We start from the raw sequence: 25,032 nt of genomic DNA on the forward strand, positions 1-25,032 counted from the left end.
CCTCTTGAGCTTAGCGCCGAGGAGTGAAGGACATCCACGTCATCAAAATCACCCAGAGCACGATCCCAGCCTCATCTCTTCTGATGTCGGATCCTTAATCCCTGGTGGGCTCTTTCCGAGCCATTCAACTTCACCAATAGACCAAAGACCCATTGACAATACAAATTATTTTAGTCTAATCTTTCTGTCCCAAAATGAATCAGTACATTTCCTCTCTTCTGGCTGGTTTGCTGGCCCAAAATATTTGACCCTCCTCGTTTTCTTTATAGCTACCATACGTTGTTTGTTTCCCACTTAATACAAAAACATTTCTCTGCAAACTTCCCAAATCCATTTTGTGGCTTAGATATAGTAAATTAAGAATGGCTTCAGAGGCTGTAAATGTGAATGATTTCACTGAATTAGCAAGGCAAGCGCTTCCTAGAAAGATATTTGAGTTTTATGCAGGAGGTGCTGAGGACGAATGGACACTCCAACAAAACATAGCGGCTTTCCACACAATCAGGTCAGTATTTGATATCTTCATTATTGATGTGAAAAGTGAGTAATTGATGTCTTAATTGAAGTGAAATGCAGTGAATCTCTTAAACCAGGATAATTTACATCGATATTGATAAATTAAATTCTTGCAAAATCTACTCATTTAGAGGCGAATGTAATCCTGCAAAGAAAGTTAGGTTTTTTCAAATCTTAAACTAAATATGAAGACTTGTGTTTGAATGCCATTGGCTGTTTGTTTTTCTTTGGGATTGATTTTTGTCTTGTTCTTTCTAACACAGGTTTCTTGATAGTGTAAAAAAATATTTACAAATTTAGTTTCTATTGGATCAATATAGGGTTAAGGATTATAGAGTTAAGGATTTTTGGGTCAGTTAAAATCATTTGGAATATGATTTTGTCATTATTTTTTATATTATAAAATTTTGGTAGTTGGTCTAATTAAGGAACATAGAATCAATCTGGTCAATTATATTCTATGATTCTATTTTTTTAATGGAAGATTTTATGTTACATATAAATTTCTTTTGCTATCTGATATGAGACTAGGAGCCTATGTTAATATCCCTTTGACAAATAGTAAAGAACTATGTCCACCTAACAAAAAAATGTTCCAAACATAATCTTAACCCCATCCCTTAGATTGCAACATCATAGGTTTGACCCTTGATAACTAGTATAATTAAGAGAACACATCATCACCCTTGTAAATTATACTTCACAAATTTATTGTTTTAATGGAGAATTCTATATGATATCAAGTTCATTTTACTACTTCATTTGTAAGTGAGAGCATATTTTGATACCCTTGAACAAAATATCAAAGATTAAAAGATAACCATGGATTTTGACTTCATATCTAATATTATATTTGTGAAATTTTGAACTTAATATAACAAAGAACATACCAATAGTCATAAGAATTATTAAACTAAATAACAGTGCTCCAAATAGATAATTCTTGTGACCACAGGAAGCTAATTAACATGCAAATTGATTTTTACAGGATTCATCCAAGAGTTTTGGTGGATGTAAGTAATGTAGATATGTCAACCAGCATATTGGGATTCAAGATCTCTTCACCAATCATGCTTGCTCCCTCCTCTTATCATGGATTGGCCAATCCCCAAGGTAATTTTCCCACACTCCATTTCTTATTTAATTTTAGTTCAATCATTCTTACCAAATATGGTCCAAAGAATTTAATATTTATTTTCTGGTTTTGAACAGGGGAGCTAGCAACAGCAAGGGCTGCAGCAGATGCTAATACAATTATGGTAAAATCAATTCTATCAGTTTATGAGATTTCTTTGTTTTAGTTGATTTTATATTTGATGCTCCAGTGACTTGTAGATAAGTTAGGCTAGGTTCAATCTTTGAATAAAGCAAGATATATATTAAAGATATTGAGTTTCCCCAGTTCATTGAAAATGATTTTTAGTTTACTATTTTCATGATAGCTGGTGACAATTATCTAAATTATTGATAGAGAAAAGATACATATAATTAGATCTTTGAAAATTTGTAATTCAATAAAATATAGAATAAAACAGTAGATTTTAAAAATTTGGCAAATCACATTACTAGATAAATCTTTAAAAAAAATTAATATAATTTCAGATAAAACCTAGCATGCTTATATTAGCTTATCCACTGTTCCTTGTTTTCAACATATTTACATCATTACTTTGCAGATTGTTTCATTTAGTTCCAGTTACAACGTTGAGGAGATTGCAGCCACTGGTGATGCTGTTCGTTTTCTTCAAGTCTATGTATGTTAACTCTAAACAATCGATGGGGTTTACTTGCTATTTTGATTTTTAAAAGATTTGCATCAGTAAAATAGCAATTAAGGCCTGAACTGGAATTCATATGATATCTTTTATGTTTTCCATGATGAAACAGATATATAAGGATAGAAGTATCTCAGCTGGAGTAATACAACGTGCAGAGCGTGTAGGCTACAAAGCAATTGTTTTAACAGTTGATGCCCCAAAGCTTGGACGTAGGGAGGCAGACTTAAGAAACGAGTAATGATTTCATGATGACCCTCTTCTCATATGAAGTTTTTTTAAATTTTAAATAGCTATAAATATCTTGATGAGAATTATAGTAATGATATGCTACTTAACTCACACCTTTCAGAAATTCTGATTGAGTTCTGATAGACCTCAGTAAAGCCCAACTTCAATACTCTCAGGTTGAAAGAATTGTAGATTTTGGGCCTTCTAGTAAATGCTTTCCCTGGTAGCCATTACTTAGATTATGATAGGGTTGGTATATTTTCAATTCATCTTATATGGTAGCAAACAATTATCCAATTGATGTTGTTATCGATCTATCTCAACACTTATCATGTTTTATGGTCAATCCATAATATTAATAACTATTTTTTTGATGTTATGAATATTTATACTTTTAATAGCTCTATAAAAGATCTAATCATTAGAATAAAATTATAAGAAATTAAGTACACTTTTGATCATTTCTTAGGTCATATTATGGGATAATACATTTGCTAATCTTTTATAAATTAGATAGTTAGAAAAGAGAAATTTAGCCTTACATTAATGTAATATTTTGTTGTTGGTTATCATAATTCAAAATATATTTGTAAAATATGAACAAATATTCTTTGTCATAATGAAAGGCTTGGGAAAATCATGATATTAGATCGACCTATCTTTTCTTTTTCTAGGTGTATTGTGTTGCTAGTCAATCCTCTACTTTAATGTACCCTTTTACCATTCTTTCAATTAATATTTTTATTAAATGACAAAGATATCACCCCAAAGCACCCAAAAATTTGCAATTTTCTCAATACATCATTGACTCGTATCTAGTTAATATTAGATAACGTATGCAACCTAGAGCCAAATCCCATCTTCACGAGATGAATATTAGGGAAAGGATTTTCAAAAAAAGCTTTCAACCTTTAATGCTTGTCATGACTCCTAGAAAAGCAAGGACATGAGAGAGGCTTAATAAATTTTATTAAGATTTTTGACAATCTATTTCATTTGTTTGCCATTATTAATAGGTCTTCAAAGTACAAATCTATCCTTGACACATGGTAGGAGGGTGGAAGAAGGCAACTCCTAGCTACCCTCTCTTAGAGTTACACAAAAAAGCCACCAAATAGGAGAAACCACAAGAAATTATAGAGGAAATCAATGCAACAATGGTGAATAATCTTTATTAAATATGACAGGCATAAGGCCTACCTAGTTGTAGCCATATACAATCAAATTACAATCAACGAGCTTAAGGGCTCAGGCTTACAAAGCCAACATTTTGTATTTTTCTTCTATCTATTCATTGTAATTTTCCTAATCCTAGATCTCTACTTTTATAAATAGAAAGACCACAAGTTGACCTATTAGGCAATTTATTACAAAATATAGGTCCTTCCCCAAAAGAGAATTCAATGACCTTTCAAATAAAGAAATTAACTTCTGTTGAGACTAGGATGGGTCCATACACAATCCATGAAGAGATTCCCAAGTGTGTGGAATGTCAAGATGTCACACAAAACCTTGTCAAAGCTAAACTTGCATGTCAGTTGAGATGCTAGGTAATCAACATGCCTCAGATAAAGAGAAGGGTAACTCCCACAAGTGATGGAGTTAAGATCTGCACTCTTAGAAAAAGTTTCCATGATATTTCCACATTAAGGAGATGAATATGTGAAAAGAGAACATACAAAAAGCAACAACCATTCCCCAAACATAAAAATAGGAACAAAGAAAGGAATTTTTTTTGGTGATGCAATATTGTCAAAGTACCCAAGATGCTCCTATATCAGACACCCAAGGTAACAAAAGAACTGATGTCCACATCAAGAAGCCCTAATGCTTTGAGAAGTATCATACAAATCCAACTCAACCTCTATGATCTCAAAGGACTATCTTCAATAGGCTTATTCTACCACTAAGCCAAATTCTCTTTGGAATCTTTTTCTCTAGTGCTTTTACTTATTATGGTATCCAAAATCATTTCAATTCCTTCTATCTTTTTCTCAGGATAATCAACTTTATTAGTTATCACTTTGTCCAATTCATAATACTCAAAGATGTCTAAAATTTTAAACACATGAGAAATATCCATATCCTCAGGCAATTCAACTTCAAAAGCATTACCAGTGTCATGTTTCTTCAAAATTCCACAAGGACCAAATTTTTCATCTTTAGCTTACTATATGTGCCAAATACAAATTTATTCTTCTTCAAACATACCATTAACTTGTCTTCGACTTCAAAATTCTTATGTCTCCTTTTATGTACTTTTTCTTTATATTCTTGATTACTATCATGTAGATTACTTTTCACTTATTCATGCAAATTCTTCACAAAGTCCACAAATTCTTCAACTTCAACACTATTCTTCACTTCAACATCCAATTTTCTCAATTCCTTAGTTTATGTAGGACTCATGCCATTTACAATCTCAAAAGGAGTCTTCTTATTACTTCTATTCACATAATTTTTATATGAAAACTCATCTTGTGTCAAAATCAAGTCCCAATTAGTAGGTCTATCTCCAATCAAATATATCCAAAGGTTACCCAAACTTCTATTTACAAATTCAGTTTGTCCATTAGTTTGCAGATGAAATGTAGAACTAAACTTAAGATCAATATTCAATTTTCTCCATAGTGTCCTAAAAAAAAACCAGTAAACTTAGTATCTTTTTTAGAAATAACACTATTAGGAAATCTATGAAGTCTCACAATCTTTGTGAAAAATAAATCTTCTATGTGTACTGCATTTGATGCCCTCTTGCAAGGTATGAAATGCGATGCAAGAAGGATCTAAATAGCTAGGGCTGGAGGCACACCTAACTATCCAATCATCTTATTGAGTAAACACAATAAACAACAACACTTTATTGATTCATCCAATTATCAGCATACATGTCCAGCTGTAAGGCCTTCTGGTTTATGACCAAATACAAAATAGTACAACTTTCAAAATCCACGATCTAGGTTCAAATTCACTATTCCAAAAAGATGTTCTTTTAACTCTAAGTTATTTCTAACCTAAACTAAATACCCCTATTTATACTTGCCAAAATAACTTACAAAAGATTCTAGATCATTACATAATAGAAAGGCTGACCTTAAAATGGTCTACACTCATCCCAAGACAAGATCCTATCATTAAATTTATGATCCAAATTCAATACATAAGGTGGCTCAAACTAAGAACCAATCATAGACAAACTCGGTCAAAGAAGGATCTGAGCATTAGTAATTAACATGTTCACTAGGCACTTAAAGGAACACTCAACCAACACTCAACAACTCGACACATAGAAATACTCGCCCAACACTAGATAACTCAACACATACAGAAATGGTCAACCAACATTGGACAACTTGACACATACAAAAATGCTCAGCCAATACTGACAGAATAAACATAGATGAATAAACATAGATGAGAAGGATAACATGTCAACCCAGGATGCTCCTACATTAGACACATGGGGTTGAAAGAAATGATTCTCCTAAATCATTGAGATGTCAGAACTTGAGGTGAATCCAACTCAAATTGAGAAATCCATGTAGCATCTTCAATTGGATTTGTCTTCCACTTCACCAAATATTCATAGTAATCTTTTCCACTTGTCCTTTTACCAACTCTTTGATCCAATATCTATTCAACTTCTTCAATCAGCTTCTTAGGAAAATCATCAAGTCCAACAACTTCATTATCTAACTCATGATACTCATACAAATTAGTAACATTGAATAGAGGAGATATATCCATGTCATCATGTAACTTAACTTCATAAGCATTACCACTATTAGAATGCTTTAGAATAACTGGGGGGGGGGGGGGGGGGGGTTGGGGTTGAATCAGTTATACAAGGTCTAAATGTACAGATAAAACTTTGCAGTACTTAACAAATACTTGTGCATGCATTGATCATCCAATATCTCAAACTATAGTATATTACTGTCCCAAGTCAAATGAACTTTGCAGAAATGTAAACATGGAATACCACAAAATCATTCCCACTATTTGATAGAAGGATTTTACGTGGAAACCCAATTTGGGAAAAACCACCAATAACATGCTACCAATTTTCACTCTTCTAAAGTGAGCTCTATAAGGAGCCAACCTTGTTAAAGGCTACAATGCACATTGTTAAATGTGACCTTGATTAAAGGATTTCAATCACTCTATTAGGAGTGAGTCTTGTTAGAGGACTTCGGAACATTCCATTAGAATGTGACCCTATTAAAGGATTTACTCATGACTGTTAAGTCAACCTTAATCCAAATGATTTATCTAGATTGATAGAGTTGTTAGAAAGTAATAGTAGGACTTGATCTAATAACAAAACAACTCACTTGCAGATTATAGATCACTTATTTAGTCCTCATCACTACTTGGCATTCAATCTCCTTCATCTCTGACAACTTGTTCACCCTTAAAGCCTCCACCTCCTTAAGCCTTCTTGTTTATCTCTTCAACCACTAAATGAAGCAACTGTAGATTCATCCCTTCAGTGACCAAATGCAGCAACACCTCAAGACTTCTTATCTCTCTCTGGTTCAAACTATGACAGTTTGCTTCTGGCCTACTATTTCCTTACATAGAGAATTTAGATTTTTTTCACTTAACCATAATCATCCATCTTAGGATTAGGTTAGATTGATTGAATCTACCATCTTTTCCATTTTATTCCCTTCTAGAAACTTCTCTTACAATCCTCTTCAAATTCATTTTCAAGTGGTTTATCTTGAATTCTATGCCACTAGCTCATCATACTTATCTTCCACATGCTTCACATAATTCAAAAAATCAACTTTGTCGGCTTAGATTTGTCAAATCTTTGATCAAACTCATTTTATTGGTACTCGACAATAACATGTTGTTTTCTCGACAATCACTATCTTCTGATGCTTGGTCAACACTAGGATCCTCAACATACACTAAGTCTTTATCAGTGTTCAACACACACTAAAATTTCTTCACTCAACACCTACTAGATTTTTCTTTTCTTTGCTTCCACCATTTCCTCGATCAAGCTTGGCAGACACATTTTTTTTTCGAGCCTTCTTCTAGTCCTGGCTCAAGTATCCTTTCATTATAGCCTTAAGTAGATAAACACTACATTATATCATCAAAATCTTACTTGGTCTTAGTGCTTCTTTTATACACCATATAGCTCAACCTTTCTCTAGGTACTCTTGTTATCCTTTCTTTTAAAATCCTCTACATCAATCAATCAAATGATAGCATTCAAAATAAATTAGCAATTGTGTCAGCAACAAGTAGCAAGTTTGACATTAGTGACAAAATAATGATTTTTCCATGATAAGTTTCATCGATCTCCCTCTTTGGAATTGATGGAAAACCAATACCAACAACAAGACAAAAAAGAAACTTAATACCTTGTATTGAATTCTCTCCCTTTATTAGTATCTATCCTTCTTATGTATAGGCTACAATCTATTTTCTTCTTTAGATATTCAAAGTGACTCTTCTCATCCTCTTTTTCGGTACAACTCCCTCATACTTGTATTAACTTTTAGTAAACTCCCCCTCTTTGAAAATAATGCCAAAGACTTTTCATCTTCTCATGCAGATATCAACAATTCAGGTTCTCCCTCTGTCACCTTTTACGTGACTATAAATCTTTTGTTTCAGCTCCTTCCTTACTTCAGGCAGTTCCTAAAGTAAGATCCACTACATCAAGTTATAAAATATTTCATTCAACATAGTTGATGCAAGGCACTACTCTTTCTTCTTAATTAGCTTTAGATAGGGGTACCACTCCTAGTTTGCCTCTAATATATTCATGTGCATCCTTAGGTAAAGCCTTTGTGAATATATCAACTATATGCTCCTTTGTGTTCACATATTCCAATCTCAGTTCTTTGTCTTGAACCAATTCTCTCAAGTAATGATACTTGATTGCACTATTCTTTGTCTTTGTATGCATCATAGGGTTCTTAGATATGTCTATAGCACTTGTATTGTCATAGTAAATTACCATAGGTTGAATAATTTCTTCCTTCATTCCTTTGAGTAATTGTTTGATCCATACAATATTTGTGCAATTTATTGCAACAATCACATATTTAGCTTCAACAGTAGATTGTGAAATACAATTTTGTTTCTTATTGGTCCAAGTAACCCATCATTTTCCTAAGAAAAATGCTCATCGACTTGTACTTATTATGTCATTTATATCATCAATGTTTCCAGCCCAATTAACATTTGTACAGGCTCTCAATTCAAACTTATCATTTTTCTTGTAGTATAGACCATAGTCTTTTGTACCTTTTAAGTATCCCATAATCCTTTTGACAACCATTAAGTGATTCTCCTTAGGATTTTTAGAAAATCTTACAACAATTCCAATAGCTAGTGCAATGTTAGGTCTGTTATGAACTACATATTGCAATTTTTCAATCATAGACCTATACAATGTTTGTTTTACTTTAGTAGAATCATCAGTTTTGGATAGTTTATGTCCTGTTGCTATAGGAGTATTCGCTGGTCTTGAATCTTCCATACCAAAAGTTTTCAAGATTTACTTTACATAATTGGACTGAGTGATGTAAATACCATATTTCATTTGATAAACTTGTAATCCAACAAAAAAATTTATTTCTCCAAACATTGACATCTTAAATTCTTTCATCATTTCATTTGCAAATGTCTTACACAATGCATTTTGTCCTCCAAATATGATATCATCAACATATATTTCAGCTAGTAAAATTCCTTAACCTCCTTCTGTCTTCAAGTATAGATTGTTGTTGTCATCAATCTTCTCAAAACCAATCTTCACAAGATAGTTATGAAGCCTTTCATACCATTCTTTAGGAGCTTGCTTTAAACCATATAAATCTTTGTGCAATCTACACACCATGTTCTTATTGTTTCATCAACAAATCCTTCATGTTGTTCAATGTAAATTTCCTTTTCTAGTATAACATTTAGAAATGTTGACTTAACATCCATTTGATAAACTTTGAATCCTTTATAGGCAGAATATGCAAGTAGAATTCTTATGCCTTCCAATCTTGCAACTGGAAAAAATGTCTCTCCATAGTCAATTACCTCTTCTTGTGCATATAATTTGTAGACTATCGTTGCCTTATTCCTTGTTACTTCACCATTCCCATCTAATTTTTTTCTATACACCAACTTGGTTCCAATAACATTCTTGTTCTCTAGTCTTGGTACTGGTGTCCATGTTTTGTTCTTCTCAATCTAATCAATTTCTTCTTTCACGACTTTACTCTAGTCTCCATTCTCTAATGCACCCTTCATTGATTTAGGTTCATGTATGCTTAAAGACCATGTCTCATTCCTTAATCTATTCCTTGTCATTGGTCCAACCTCTTTTTCTCCAATGATTTGTTTAGTGGGATGATGTCTCTTGACATATTTTGATAATCTCAACTATGTTTTTCTTTCAACAATAGCTCAATCATGAAGTTCAATCTCAGGTTCAATGTGTACTTCTCTATCAAGTAACTCAACATTCCTCTCTTATAAATTGATCTCGACATCATAATGTACCTCAGCTTCTGATTGTAACTCGACTCCTAAATGCAACTTGACATCCATTGTATGTGACTCAATAGTCATTGATTCTTGTTGATTAGAAACTATAGTATCATTACCATCAATAGACATGCCTTCATAGTAGAACATAAAGGTTTTGTAATTCTTAGGTTCCTTCTTTTGTTCATCTTCATATATTTCTATATATTCATAAAAATTTTACATTTTCACTTTCCACAACTTTGTTAGTGTTAGTATTTAAACACTTATAAGCTTTACTTCTTGTAGAATAACCTAGGAATATACCTTATTAACTTTTAGTATTAAGTTTAACATTTATGTTGTCCTTAAGAATGTAACACTTGCTTCCAAATAACTTAAAATATTTGACATTGGGAAACTATCCATATCATAATTCATAAGGGGTTAAATTTTTACCTTTCTTGACTTGTGCTTGGTTCAAGGTATAGATAACTATACTGAAAACTTCTCTCTAGCATTTTAAAGCGACATTCTTCTCCATCATCGATGTTCTAGCACAATCCATCACAAATCTGTTCCTCCTTTTAACTATCCTTTTTGTGGAGGGGTAATAGGTGCAGAAGTTTGTCTCTTGATTCCTTTGTCACTGTAGAAGTTAGTAAATTTATTTGATGTAAACTCTCCACCTCTGTCAGATCTTAGACATTTCAAGCTTTTACCAGTTTCCTTTTTCAACTTTTTCTAGATACGACTTAAATATTTGAAAAGAATCAAATTTATCTCTTAGAAACATAATTATCATCATTCTTGAGTAATCATCAACAAATAGAATAAAATACTTGTCACCTTTGTATCTTTTCACATCAATTGGTCCGCATAGATCAGTATGAACTAATTCCAAAATATCTTTTGAAGTATGAGTCTTACTCTTAAAATTAGACTTTTTCATCTTGCCTGACTGAAATGGTTTGCAAATCACATTATCATGTTTCTTTGGTTTTGGAAAACCTTTGACTCTCTTCATCTTACTAATACTAACCAAGTTGTCAAAATTTACATGACATAATCTTTTGTGCCATAGCCACACATTGTCAAATTGTACAACAAAACAAGTAGCTTCATTCATGTCAAGATAAAACAAATTACCTCTTTTTTGATCTCCACTCCCAATGACTTCACTATCAACATCATAGATCTTAGCTTTCTTGTGTTCATATTCAACCTTGTATCCTGAACTATTCAATTGTGATACACTCAATAGATTATAGTTAAGCCTATCTATATAGTAAGCATTATCACACATGATTTTATTTGTTAATTTTATTGATCCTTTACCTTTTACTAGATAGGGTGTATCATTACCAAATTTAACACCATTTCCATTGTAATGCTCAAGGGTAATGAACTTACTTTTTTCACCAATCATGTGATGAGAACATCCACTATTAATGATCCATCTTTCACCTTTGGTTACATAGGATACTAATTCATTTACCTCATATTCATCTAAATCATATTTCATAGAAACATAGACAAATTCATCATCATGACCATCTAATTCTTGATTAGATTCTTCTTTAGCAATGTAACAAGCTTTCTTTCCCTTGTCTTTATAGCCTTTGTTACTCTCATCTTTTCTACCTCTATATTTTTCTTTATTTCTATTATTTTCCTTCTCAAGACACCTTGCTACAATATGACCAACTTTATTACAATTAAAATATATGATGAGTAACTTACCTTCATTTTTTCCCTTTTCCTCTATGAAATCTCCTAGCTAACAATGCTTCCAGTTCTTCTAGATCTATGTCACTATCACTAGGAACATGCTTGACCTTTTCCTTTCCTTTAGGTTCTTTGATTGTCATCTTAGCTTTGAAAGCATAATCTATAATCTCTAATTTGAAATTATCAAAATTGGAAAGTTCAAAAGTAGTGAGTCTACCAACCAATCCTTCAAGGGTTAGATCACTACGAGGAGTATACCTCAGTCCTTGTATAGCATAGACTCTAATAGCATAGATAGGAAACATGGTTCTCAACACTTTGTTGATCATAGTCTCATTTTCAATAACTCCATTTGATCCTCTAATTTCATTTACAATATCTTTGATTCTTGCACAATACTAGACTATAGTCTCACCTTCTTGCATTCTCATTTCATCAAAAATTCCTCTTAGACTTTTTGCTTTGGCTCTTAGCACATTCTTGTCTCCTCCATAGACCTTTTGTAGGGCATTCCACATTACTTTAGAAGTGGTACATGTTTTGATGTCTTCAAACTCTGAATAGCTTAGGGTAGACGCAACCTCCAACATTGATTGATTGTGTTTTTTCTTTTGTTTGAGTTGTCTAGTAGTTGAGGCTCTAGTTACTACAACATATTAAGTGGTGATCGTTGCCTATGCATAATCTCCAACTCCTCCTAGATGCAACTTCACCAAACTTTTCCATGCAAGAAAGTTTTCTTTTTTTAACTTGGGCACCTCCTTTCTATACATCTTCATCTTTAGCTTCAAGTACCATCAAAAATTTTCCTTCACAAGAACAAAATGCTCTAACACCAATTTTTGGAATGCTTTATAATAACTTAGATTGGGGGTGAATCAATTATCTAAGGTCCAAATGTATAGATACAACTTTTTAGTACTTAAAAAATACTTGTGCATGTATTGATCATCCAATGTCTCAAACTATAGTATATTGCTATCCTAGGTCAAATGAACTTTGCACATAAATGTAAACATGGAATACTAAAAAATCATTCACACAATTTGACACAAGGATTTCATGTGGAAACCCAATTTGAGAAAAACCACCAGTAACATGCTATCAATTTTCACTCATTTGAAGTGAGCTCTATGAGGAGCCAACCCTATTAAATGTAACCTTGATTGAAGGATTTCAATCACCATGTTAGGAGTGATCCTTGTTAGAGGACTTTAGAACATTCCATTAGATCATCACCCTGTGAAAGGATTTACTCATGACTATTAGGTCAACCTTAATCCAAAGAATTTATCCAAACTGATAAAGTTGTTAGAAAGTAATAATAGAACTTAATCTAATAACAAAAAAAATCACTTGTAGATTATAGATCACTTATTCAATCCTCCATACTTCTTGACATTCAATCTTCGTCATCTCTGACAACTTGTTCACCCTTAAAGCCTTCATCTCCTTAAGCCTTCTTGCTTAGTATGCCAACTGTAGATTCATCCCTTTAGCCACCAAATGAAGCAACACCTCAAGACTCCTTCTCTTTCTTTTGTTCACACTATGACACTTTTCTTCTAGCCTACTATCTCCTCATATAAAGAATTTAGATCTTTTGTCACTCAACCACAATTTTCCATCATAGGATTAGGTTAGATTCATTGAATCTACCCTCTTTTCCATTTTATTGCTTTCTAGAAACTTCTCTTACAATCCTCTTCAAATTTTTCTTCAAATAGTTTATCTTGAATTTTGTGCCACCAACTCATCATACTTATCTTCCACATGCTTCACACAATTCAAAAAATCAAAATTTTTGGCTTAGATTTGTCAAATCTTTGATCAAACTCATTTTAGTAGCACTCAACAATAACATGTTGTTTTCTAGACAATTAGTGTCTTCTGATGCTTGGTCAACACTAGGTTTTTCGACATACACTAAGTCTTACTAGTGCTCAGGACACACTAAAATTTCTTTACTCAGAACCTACTAGATTTCTATTTGCTCGACACATATTGAACTTACTTGACTCGGCTTCAACTAACTTTTTGTTTGGTCTGCATTGACTTGCTTGGCTTCCACTATTTGCTCAGGTAGGCTTGGCATAAACATTTCTTTTCTTAGTGTTCCTCTAGTCTTTAGTCAAGTATCCTTTTATTATAGCCTTAACTAGATAAATAATACACTATATCATCAAAGTCTTACTTGGTCTTAGTGCTTCTTTTATAGACCATATAACTCAACCTTTCTCTAGGTACTCTTATTATCCTTTCTTTTCAAATCCTCTTCATCAATCAACCAAATGATAGCATTCAGACCAAAACAACAATTGTCTTACTAGAAAGTAGCAGGTTTGACATCAGTCACAAAATAATGATTGTTCCATGATAGGTTTCATTAAACTTCCTGTATTGCAAAAATCTTCTTCAACCAAACTTCCTCAAGTTCTTACAAGGCGCAAACTTTTCCATTTTTAGCTTACTATATGTTCCAATAGGAAATCTACCTTTTTCCAAATGAACCATCACCTCATCACCAACTTCAAAAACATGATGTCTTCTATAATTATCAACATTCTCCTTATACTTCTGATTACTTTGTCCCAACTTCAACTTCACTTCCTCATACATAGAGTTCATAAAACCAACAAATTATTCATCTTCAACACTTCTCTTCTATTCACCAAAAACATCCCTCAAATCTAATACTCCTCTAGTTTGCATTCTAGTAATAATCTTGAAAGGTGTTTTATCATTACTCCTATTCATAGAATTATTATATGCAAAATTAGCTTATGCCAATACCATATCCCAATTATTTGACTTATCTCTAACTAAACATCTCAAAAAATTACCCAAGCTTCTATTTACAACCTCTATCTATCCATATATATGTGGATGGAATGTAAAACTAAACTCCAACTTAGTATCTATCTTCTTCCACAAAGTCTTCCAAAAATAACCAAAAAACTTATTGTCTCTATCAAAAATAATACCTTTTGGTAATCCATGCAATCCAACAAGCTCTTTGAAGAAAATCTTAGCAGCATACACAACATCTGATGTCTTCTTAAATGGTATGAAATGTTCCATTTTAAAAAATCTATCCACAACAATAAATTGTTAGAATTCTTTAGAATAACTGAGAGGGGGGGTGAATCAGTTATTCAAGGTCCAAATGCCCTAATAATACTTTTTCTATACTTTTAATAAATCCATACAATTTTCATCCATCCAAACTCAAATCAACCATATTAATAAGTTACAGTAGATCAATATGCAAAAATAAAGCATTCAGGATCAACACATGACACAATGATTTACGTGGAAATCTAATTTGGAAAAAACCACTAGTAACATGCTACTTGATTCTCACTCTTCTAAAGTGATGCCCTGTTAAAAGCCTGCCCTATTAAAGGCTTACAACACACTGTTAAATGTGACCTTGTTAGAGGATTTCACCAAATTGTTAGGAATGGGCCTGATTAAAAGACTTTAGAACATTCACTTGGAATGTCATCTTGTTAAAGGATTTATCTCATGGCTATCAAACCAACCTAAGTCCATAGGATTTAAACTAACTATTACAATTGCTAGAAAGTAACAATAATGGCCTTTTGATCTAATATAACTTACAACATACTTTGAAGATTTCAGATCACACTTTCAGTTCAATCCTTGCTTCAATCACTTTAGCTCTGATTGCTTGTCTTCTTATCAAGCTTCGTCTCCTTGAGTCTTCTTACTCATCATGCCAATGCATCCATATCTAGGGTCTTCTTATTGAAACAGAATAGCTATGCTCTCTTTCCTCCTTAGCACCTCCTTTAGCATTTTATGCTTTCATGCTTGACTACCTCACTCTCTTACTATCTTTTCCATGAACTTATGTCTCCTTAAATAGAAATTTGATTTTTTCCTTTGTCACTTAATTCTCCTTCTCCAATTTTAGGGTTTCAAAATGTATTAGGTAGGATACAATGTATCTACCTCATATCTTGTTCTCATCTAGAAACTTCATTAGTTGTATCCTTAAAACATTTTACATGGTGTTCTGTGCCACCAACTCATCATTTTTATCTTCCATTTAATTTACAAACTTCTAGATAACAACCTTGTCGGCTTAGATCTAGCGAATCTTTGATTTTCAAAATAATGCACCAACTCGGCATTATTATTTTTACTGGTGCTCAACATCTCTGTGTTACTTGGCACTATTGGTTTTACTGGTGCTCGACATCTTTGTATTACTCGGCACCTATATCTGCTCGACACTTGAAGTTTACTCGGCACTTGATATCACTCGGCACTTGAAGTTTACTTGGCACTTGAAGTTGATCTTGCTCGGCTTCAATTAGGAATCTGTTCGGCTCCTACTAGCTTGCTTGGCTCCTACTCTCTAATGAACTTTTAGTTAGGCTTTACAGATGTCTTAGCTAAAAACTTTACATCTTTTGATATGTTTCAATGTGCCCATTCTCTTTGTCTTATAGTATGTTATCAACACACTTTTTCATCAATGGCTTAGTAGATCCTTGTACTTCATTACAACATCATAACTTCAACCTTTCTCTTGGTGTACTAGTTACATCTTATTGATTTCTACCTCCTTATCAATCAACTAATTGATAGTATTTGGATCACTAAAGCAATTGTCATTCCTGCAAATAGCAAGTTTGACATCAATGACAAAACAATGATTGAGAACATTCTTTACCATTTCCATATATCATTCCAACAACTTTCCTCATGATCTTTTCAATCATTTCCAACATAAATATGGAATCATACCCTATTTTTGTGTTAGGTAATCAAAGAACAAGATCCATACTAATATTAGTCCAAGGTTTCTCAAAAAGAGAAATAGGTTTATACAATCCATTATTCTGACTTACTCCTTTTGGAACTTGACAAATTCCACAACTTCTTACAAACTTTTGAACATCCTTATACATCTATAGCCAATTATACTTATCCTTAAGCAAACTCAATGTCTTATCAATTCTAAAAATTTCAGCCAAACCACCACAATGCTTTTCCTTAATCAAATTAACCCTCATAGAACCTCTTGGTTTACAAAACTAAATTCCTTTGAACAACATATCTTCTTGAATAAAATACTCATCATACTTACTCATTTGATCTGATATATTTGGTGCTCTATACTCTCTCCATGACTCATAAAAATCATGTTCAGTATCACATAATTCTCTCATTTCATCAAAACCAAGAACTTCAACCTTCATCTTGGTCAACAAAGAATGTCATTTTTTTAATGTATCAACAACTCAGTCAGTATCTCCAATATTATGCTTTATCACAAATGTGAAACTCTGCAAGTATTCAACCCACTTCATTTGTATCCAATTCAACTTATGTTGAATTCCCAAATACTGTAAAGCTTTATGATTAGTGTACAACACAAACTCCTTAGGAATTTAATAATGTCTCAAATTCTTCAAGGCTTGAACAATAGCATAAAACTCTTGATCAGACAAATAATACTTACTTTTAGCATCATTCAACTTTTCACTAAATAAAGAAATAGGTTTATCTTCTTGACTCAACATAGCTCCTATGGCACTACCACTTGCATCACATTCAACTTGAAATTCCTTATTGAAATCAAGCAAAGGCAATACAAGTAACTCAAAAAAAAAAAATTTCAAAGTCTCAAAACTCTTATCATCCCCATGTGTCCACTTAAAATCTTTTTTATCTCCTCCCATTGTCTTAGTCATAGCATTACAAACAGAACTGAAATTCTTTTTAAATTTTATGTAGAAATTAGCCAAACCATGAAATGATCTTACCTAACCCACATTCTTAGGTGTAGGCCATTCCAAAATTTCTTTAACCTTCTCAGGATCCATTCTCAAACCATGATCTAAAATTACAAAACCCAAATACAAAATCTCTTATTGCAGAAAGGAATGCCTTTTCAAATTAATCAATGATGTCTCCTCTTTCAATGTCTACAATACTTGTCTAACATGCTCAAGATGTTCTTCCTTAGTCTTACTAAATATTAGAATATCATCCAAATAAACAATCACAAATATCCCAAAAATTTTCTTGAGAAATTCATTCATCAACCTCATGAATGTACTAGGTGCATTAGTCAAACCAAAAGACATAACCAACCATTCATACAAACCATCTTTTGTCTTGAAAGTAGTCTTACATTCATCACCTTCTCTAATTCTAATCTGATGATAATCACTCTTCAAATAAATCTTGGTAAAATAAATTTCTCCATTCAAACAATCCATTATGTCATCCATCCTTGGCAAAGGAAATCTATATTTCACTGTGATTTGGTTAATAGCCTCTATCCATCACTTGGTCATTACTACCATAACTTGGCCCTCTAGAAACTATAGAAAAATAGACTTGATTCTTTTTCACCTCCTTTTAAAATTGTTTCCAATTGACCACATAAACTTGAATAGTAGTACAATTAACCTCATCTATACTTTCAATCAAAGGCAACAACACTTTCTTTCTTCCATTCACCCAAAGAGTATATTGATTCAATCTTCCATCATGCATAGCATATCTATCATATTACCAAGGTCTACCCAAAAAAATATGACAACAATCCATAAGCATAACATCTCACATAACCTCATCAAAGTAATTTCCAATCTTGAACTTCACCACACATTGTTCACTGACCAACAACTTATGTTCACACATAAACTCATCAAAATAATTTCCATGAAACATGATAGGGTTTAGGGTGTCTATACCTCTACAATTTCAACTTTGTAACCAACTCTTCTCATGCTAAATTTGTTGAACTTCCACTATCAATAATCACTTTCTAGCCATCTTACATCTAGTCTTGAAAAGGCTTCTATTTGGGATAGGTTCCTCATTAATTCCCTTATTACACAAAGTTCTCCTTACCATTAGATTTTCTCCAACCTCAGGTCCACTTGATGAACCCTCAAGGTCTCCTTGAATCACACCATTTATGTTACCTTGTTAATGTTAGAGTGGGGTTGATGTTACACCAAAAGACTAATCTATCAATGCTCAATACAACCACTCAACTTATAGTACACAAGAGGTAGTTAAGCCCTTGTCACAAATCCCATGGGGAGCACTAAACAAATTTCTAAAAATATCCCCCTCAATATTATCTAAGGGTCTAAGGATTTGAACCTGTGAACAAGATCTAATACCACTTGTTACAAGCTAGAGTTGCCATTGCACCAAAAGACTGATCTGTCAATGCTCAATACAACCACTCAACTTATAATACACAAGAGGTGGTTAAGCCCTTCTTGTGAATCCCAAGGGGAGTGTTGAACTAATTTCCAATAGTTAATTCTCACTAGATTATCTACACTCAAAGGATCTAGCCCCTCTTTTCCACATCTGAAACAACTACCATGAAAACCACCTATATAATAAGAATGACCTCTTCCTTGGTAAGAAGTAGTGCCTTCTTGCTAACAATTACCACCTTTCCATTCAATCTTTTCTTATCATCATTTTTCACTCAAATTTTCCCTTATCTTGCATAGAATTGTTAGATCTGCCACCTTCTCCATTAGATTTGCCTCTTCTTCTCTGGAATCTACCACATCTACCTCTTTGTCTTTGTTCATTCTTCTTTGTCAAGATCTCATCAAATTTCAAGGAATATTGATATGATTCTTGACCACTTTCCAATTTCACAAAACTTATCTCATATTGAATTCTAGATCTCAATCCATTTAGATACCTGGCAACTTTGTCAACCTCATCATCCACATGTCTAGATCTGATGTCCAATCTATAGAATTCCTCAATATACTATTTCACATTCATGTCCTTTTGTCTTAGATTTTGCATTATCCTCAACAAAATAACTTAGTAATCAACATGAAGGAACTTCTTCTTCACCTTGTTCACCATTTTCAGCCAAGTCCTAATCTTCTCCTTTCCTCTCTTTTGTCTATAAGTTTGTAAATGCTCCCACCATAGTGAGGCATGACCTTTCAACCTAGTGACTGAAATTTTCACCTTTCTATTATTAGGAGTGTTTTCAAACTCATAGAACTTCTTGATGTTAGAGATACAATCCAACACATCATTGGTGTTCAATTTTCCATCATAAGGAATAACTTCTACAACATGCATTGAATGTGCCTAGACAATACTCTCAATAAAAAAAATTTCATCTTGATCATTGTCAAGTTATGATTAGGGTTTACTGACATTGCTTCATCATCATTCACATCATCAAGATGCGCTCCTCTCCTCTAGGATATCTTTACAACATCTAATCTAGCTACAATTTGTCTCAACATGTCCATAATAGAAGTGTCATGATTTTCTTTGCCTCGAACCATCTTTACAAGTAGGTTCATATAAGATAGTAACCATCTACAAGTTATAGGTCAAATCCATAGATCTACTACCCTACAAAAAATTTGACTTAGGGATCTACATCATCCAATCTCCACAAGGACAAACCTCAAGCTCTAGTACCACTTGATGCAAGAAGGATCTGAATAGCTAGGGTCAGAGGCATACCTAACTATCCAATGACCTTGTTGAGTAAACAAAATGAAAGAAAACCATAGAGAACAAAACCAAGGAGAGAAGAAACAAAAAAAGTTTATTGATTCATCAAATTATCATCATGCATGCCCAACTATAAGGCCTTATGGGTTACGCCCAAATACAAAATACAACTTTCAAAATTCATGATCTAGTTCCAAGTTTGCTATTCTAGAAACATCTACTCTCAACTCTCTAAGTAATTTCTAACCTAAACTAAATACCCCTATTTATACTTGCCAAAAAGGCTTACAAAAGATTCTAGATCATTACATAACAAAAAGGTCAACCTTAAAATGATTTTCACATATCCCGGGAGAAGATCCTATCATTAAATTCATGATCCAAATTAAATACTTAAGTCAGATCAAACAAAGAACCAATCACAAACAAATTCAATCAAAGAAGGAACCAAGCATCATTAAATAGTAGGTTCACTTGACACTTGATGGAATGCTTGACCAACACTAAAAAACTTGGCACATACAAAAATTATTGGCCAACATTGGACAACTCAATACATACAAAAATGCTCAACCAACACTGGACAACTTGACATATACATAAACACACAACCAATACAGACAGAATGATCAAACATGGGTAGGCTAACATATCAACCCAGGATGCTTTTGCATTAAATTTTTCTATTTTAAGAAAATATATCAACCACTACAAAGATAGAATCATTGCCTCTTTGAGTTCTAGCTAATCCTAGAACAAAATCCATATTGATATCATCCCAAGGCCCACTAGGAATAGGTAAAGGCATTAATGTAGGAGCATCTTGGGTTGCCTTGTTATCCTACTCATTTTTCTTATTCTACCAATTGTTGTCAAGTTTCAGTTGATGTTGAGTTGCCAGTTTCCAGTTTTTAGTTGACACTGAGTTCCCTATTTCTAGTTGATGCCAAGTTGCCAGTTTCTAGTTGGTGCTGAGTTGCTAGTTTTCAGTTGATGCCGAGTTGCTAGGTTTTTAGTTGATGCCGAGTTGCTAGTTTCTAGTTGTTGTCGAGTTGCTAGTTTCCAGTTAATGTCGAGTTGCTAGTTTCCAGTATGTGCTGAGTTATCTAGTGTATTCTGAGTGTTAGCATTTGGACATGATTTTTGCGAGCTGACTTGCAAAATTTATTTTTGATCATGACATTTATGTTAAGATTTTTTATTAGGATGTGTCCAGACCATTTTTGGGTTGACCTTACTCTTATGTAATGTTCTAGAATAATATATAAGTCATTTTGGCAAGTATAAATAGAGTGCTTAGGCTTAGATTAAAGGGAGAACTTAGAGGATTGAAAGGGAAGGCATATGTGTCTGGAAATGTGAATTTAAAGTTGGATATGTAAGGAAATTTGGCAACAAAGAATATAACCGTTTCCACATAACCCATAATAGATTTGAAATAAATACAGAATTAAAATCCACATGTAAGAGAATAGACAACATACCCACAAAATTGTGACATAAGATATACCCTGGGAAACCCTCATTGAGGGAAAAAACCCAGCCTCCAAAAGCATCCATCACCATGTATTATTCAGCAAAAAAAATACCATTACCATACAACCATGGAAGCCTTCATGGCCATAGCCACAATTGAGAAAACTATGTGAACAAGCGTGAATCCACACATCTCATGCCATGCTTCCAACCTTCACAAATGCTTCCTTGGCTAACCTGTCAAGCCTTGTCCCACTTGACTCTTGCCTTTTTCACTCTCACTCTACAATAACTACCCTTGTGGCTACTTATATAGTAGCAAGTCCTACAAAACCACTAAGTGGTATTACATAAGCCATGTGCTAAAACCATGTGCTACCTAACCCACTGACCCCACATTTAATATTGGGCATTTAATTCTTTTCCCCAATATTAAATAATTACATCAAATATTTTCACAATGCTACAATACAACTCATCAAAAATATTCCATGGGAATATTTACATGTTGCATGTCCATATAGATGCAATATTACATAATAAAATAAAATAATAAAATATAACAATATTATGCAATGTGTTCAACACCCATTATCTCAACAATCTCCCACTTGTTGTATACATTGCATAGGGTCAATCCGTAGCCACATAAATGAACAAGGGAACAATCCCTCCTAGCACATCCACCATCTTGGATCAAAATACACCAAGTGCTCCATCCTAATACCCACAACAAAATCAAAGTATCCAACATCTCAAACATGAATGATCTCACCTCCTATTATGCCACTGCCACTGGACATACATAGAATCCATCCAAAGAGAAATCCACCCAACCTATTGCATTAAAAGATCATAAAATTCTATACCAACTAAAAATTTCAAGCACAAAAAAATCTGATCCAAAGGTAATCACATGTATCCGTAGTTGTCAAAATATCCATAGTTGAAGTAACACCCACAACAAGTGCCAAATCTATCCAACTATCCATACCTCAAAGGTATAACAAGTGAATCTCATATCACTGACATATCCAATCTATAACCTGCAATCACAAGCCTCAAGAGCAATACCTGCCACATATATACCAAGAAGCTCCCACTGCAAAAGATAATTTCAAATCTATAACCAATCCACTCAACACATCTCAAAGAAGTGAATTCATATAGTATCAAGGACATCTGCAATACATAAACTGATATTCTACAAGAACAACTCTTATAACAAGTCTCCAATGCTCTCCCAAGTTCTCCACAATCAACAGAGGAAAGAGATAAAGTAATAACCATGTCATCTCTCACATGACATACATGAACACAAACCAGTGATCACAATCTCTAACCAATCTCAAATCCAATGTAGGAAAAATTGAACATCCAAAAAGATAACCAAGACCGAAGAAACCATGCAAATCATAACCTGTATCATGTCCTTATACACACACCTTTAGATGTAAATTGTGCAAGTATAATCTCCTTCATAAAAATTCCCAACAAGAAGCCTCAACAACACCCAAACCATACTATATAACTAATCATAGATGTAAGCCTCTCACAAGAAGATCAAACTCAATAAACCATTCCTAATTCAAGGAAAATGCCCAATATGAAACCATCTCCAAAACTCAACCAGCATAACAACATATGCACATGGAGATAACCAATGCTTAACCATATCTCAAATAAACCCTCCAGAACTAACTCATGTATCATAGCTCAAGATCCATATCCATGAAAGATAAACATAAATATAATGCACTTGAGAAAAATAGGGCTATACCTATCATGTAGCAAAATGTTGAGTAGACCAAGAGTGGGGAATGAGAATACTCATCAAGATACCCAAGTCTCCAACCAAGACTCGTCTAAGAAAAATCTCCTCTCAAGTCCATATCAGGTGACTGCCCCTTAGACTTCTTGCTGAAACCATAAACCATCCCAACAAATACTTCTCTAATCCTAGAGAAATCAGCATCACCATTGTCTCTAAGTATCCATGAGCACCTATAACCAATCAATCTATGCCAACTCCAAATGCAACATAGCAATATCATGAAGTATCCAGCTTATGATCAGTGTACTCAATACCAAGAAACTAAACCAAGATCAATGTCAAAGTTCCAACCATGGCCTCAGGAACATAAACATGAGAACATGATCTAACCATCTCAACCAAAGAGATAACATTCTCCACATGAACATACTATAACATGTCACAACTCTAAATGTGTATCAAGAGTATACTATGACATAATAATGAAACCATCCTCATACCAAGGATAACATGTCAAATAAAAGTATAAACCACACCTTTGCCAAGAACCCTATGAGTCCTCAAGATGCAACCATCTCCACACATCATGAAGAAAACCATCTCCACATACTAGGAAGAACAATCTCCACACACCATGAAGATAACAAGTGCACCATGCAAATGTTAAAGACGCTTCTGTAGCAACAGGATCTAAGACAAACTTCCAACATCTACAAAAACTCAATAAATATATCAATGCCAAAAAAATCTCACTCAACTATGGTACCAAGTCACCTATGGCATCATAAAATTCATCTCCTACATGAAGATCCAAACCAAACTAGGAAGTAATCCTACACTGTCACAAGCTCCCACTAAACTATGTATCCAAGCTATCCATGACATAATGATGAAAAAACCATCCTCTAACCATGAGAATCAACCAAACCATCAAACCATCAAAGAACTCAAAGTGCACATCATGAGCTCCTCAAAAAGAAACCAAATAACCATGATCCTCAACCAAGAATATATACCACCATAATTGAATCAGAAAATCCAAGCTAATGAACATGAAGGATGTACCTGTATAGCCAATCATGTCATGCCAAAATCCATGACACCATGATCACATCCATAAACTGAGCATCTGACTCACAATATGTCTAACCTATCAACATAAAATAGTCAACCACAATTCTCCAACATGACTATACCTGGTAACAACATCTCATCCCTTCTACATGAAGATAAAATCATAAAATCATGTGACTTAGGGCATAAACAACCCAAATCCAAGCCACCAATATTAATATGCATCAATAATGAAAGATCAATGGGCAAAGACAACCCATAACCAAGCTATAAATGCAACCTATAAGTATAGACTGCTTACAACACTGCACAACTTGTAGATCCAACAAGTCATCATACATATCCAAACCAAACACTAATAACCATATCATCATGAGACCAAACTTGAGTATAGAATAACATCAAATCTTAAATCTCTAATGCCATAAATTCACAATGTTACCATAGTCAAAATATATC

General features: G+C 33.4%; 1 protein-coding gene across 1 annotated transcript in view; it reads left to right on the forward strand.

Moving 5' to 3' along the window:
- Positions 1 to 203: 203 nt before the first annotated feature.
- LOC149572241 (peroxisomal (S)-2-hydroxyacid oxidase GLO4-like) overlaps positions 204 to 25,032 on the forward strand; it is a 151,859-nt gene continuing 127,030 nt past the window's right edge. Inside the window, exons 1-5 of the mRNA XM_089813477.1 lie at positions 204 to 505; positions 1,505 to 1,629; positions 1,729 to 1,775; positions 2,193 to 2,270; positions 2,404 to 2,528. Of these exons, the coding sequence (XP_089669603.1) occupies positions 363 to 505; positions 1,505 to 1,629; positions 1,729 to 1,775; positions 2,193 to 2,270; positions 2,404 to 2,528 (518 nt within the window). The 5' untranslated portion in view covers positions 204 to 362. The remainder of the gene's footprint in view (positions 506 to 1,504; positions 1,630 to 1,728; positions 1,776 to 2,192; positions 2,271 to 2,403; positions 2,529 to 25,032) is intronic.

This window comes from Cupressus sempervirens, chromosome 2, assembly GCF_028749045.1.
Source record: "Cupressus sempervirens isolate cs-2001-9-10 chromosome 2, ASM2874904v1, whole genome shotgun sequence".
Lineage (NCBI taxonomy): Eukaryota > Viridiplantae > Streptophyta > Pinopsida > Cupressales > Cupressaceae > Cupressus > Cupressus sempervirens.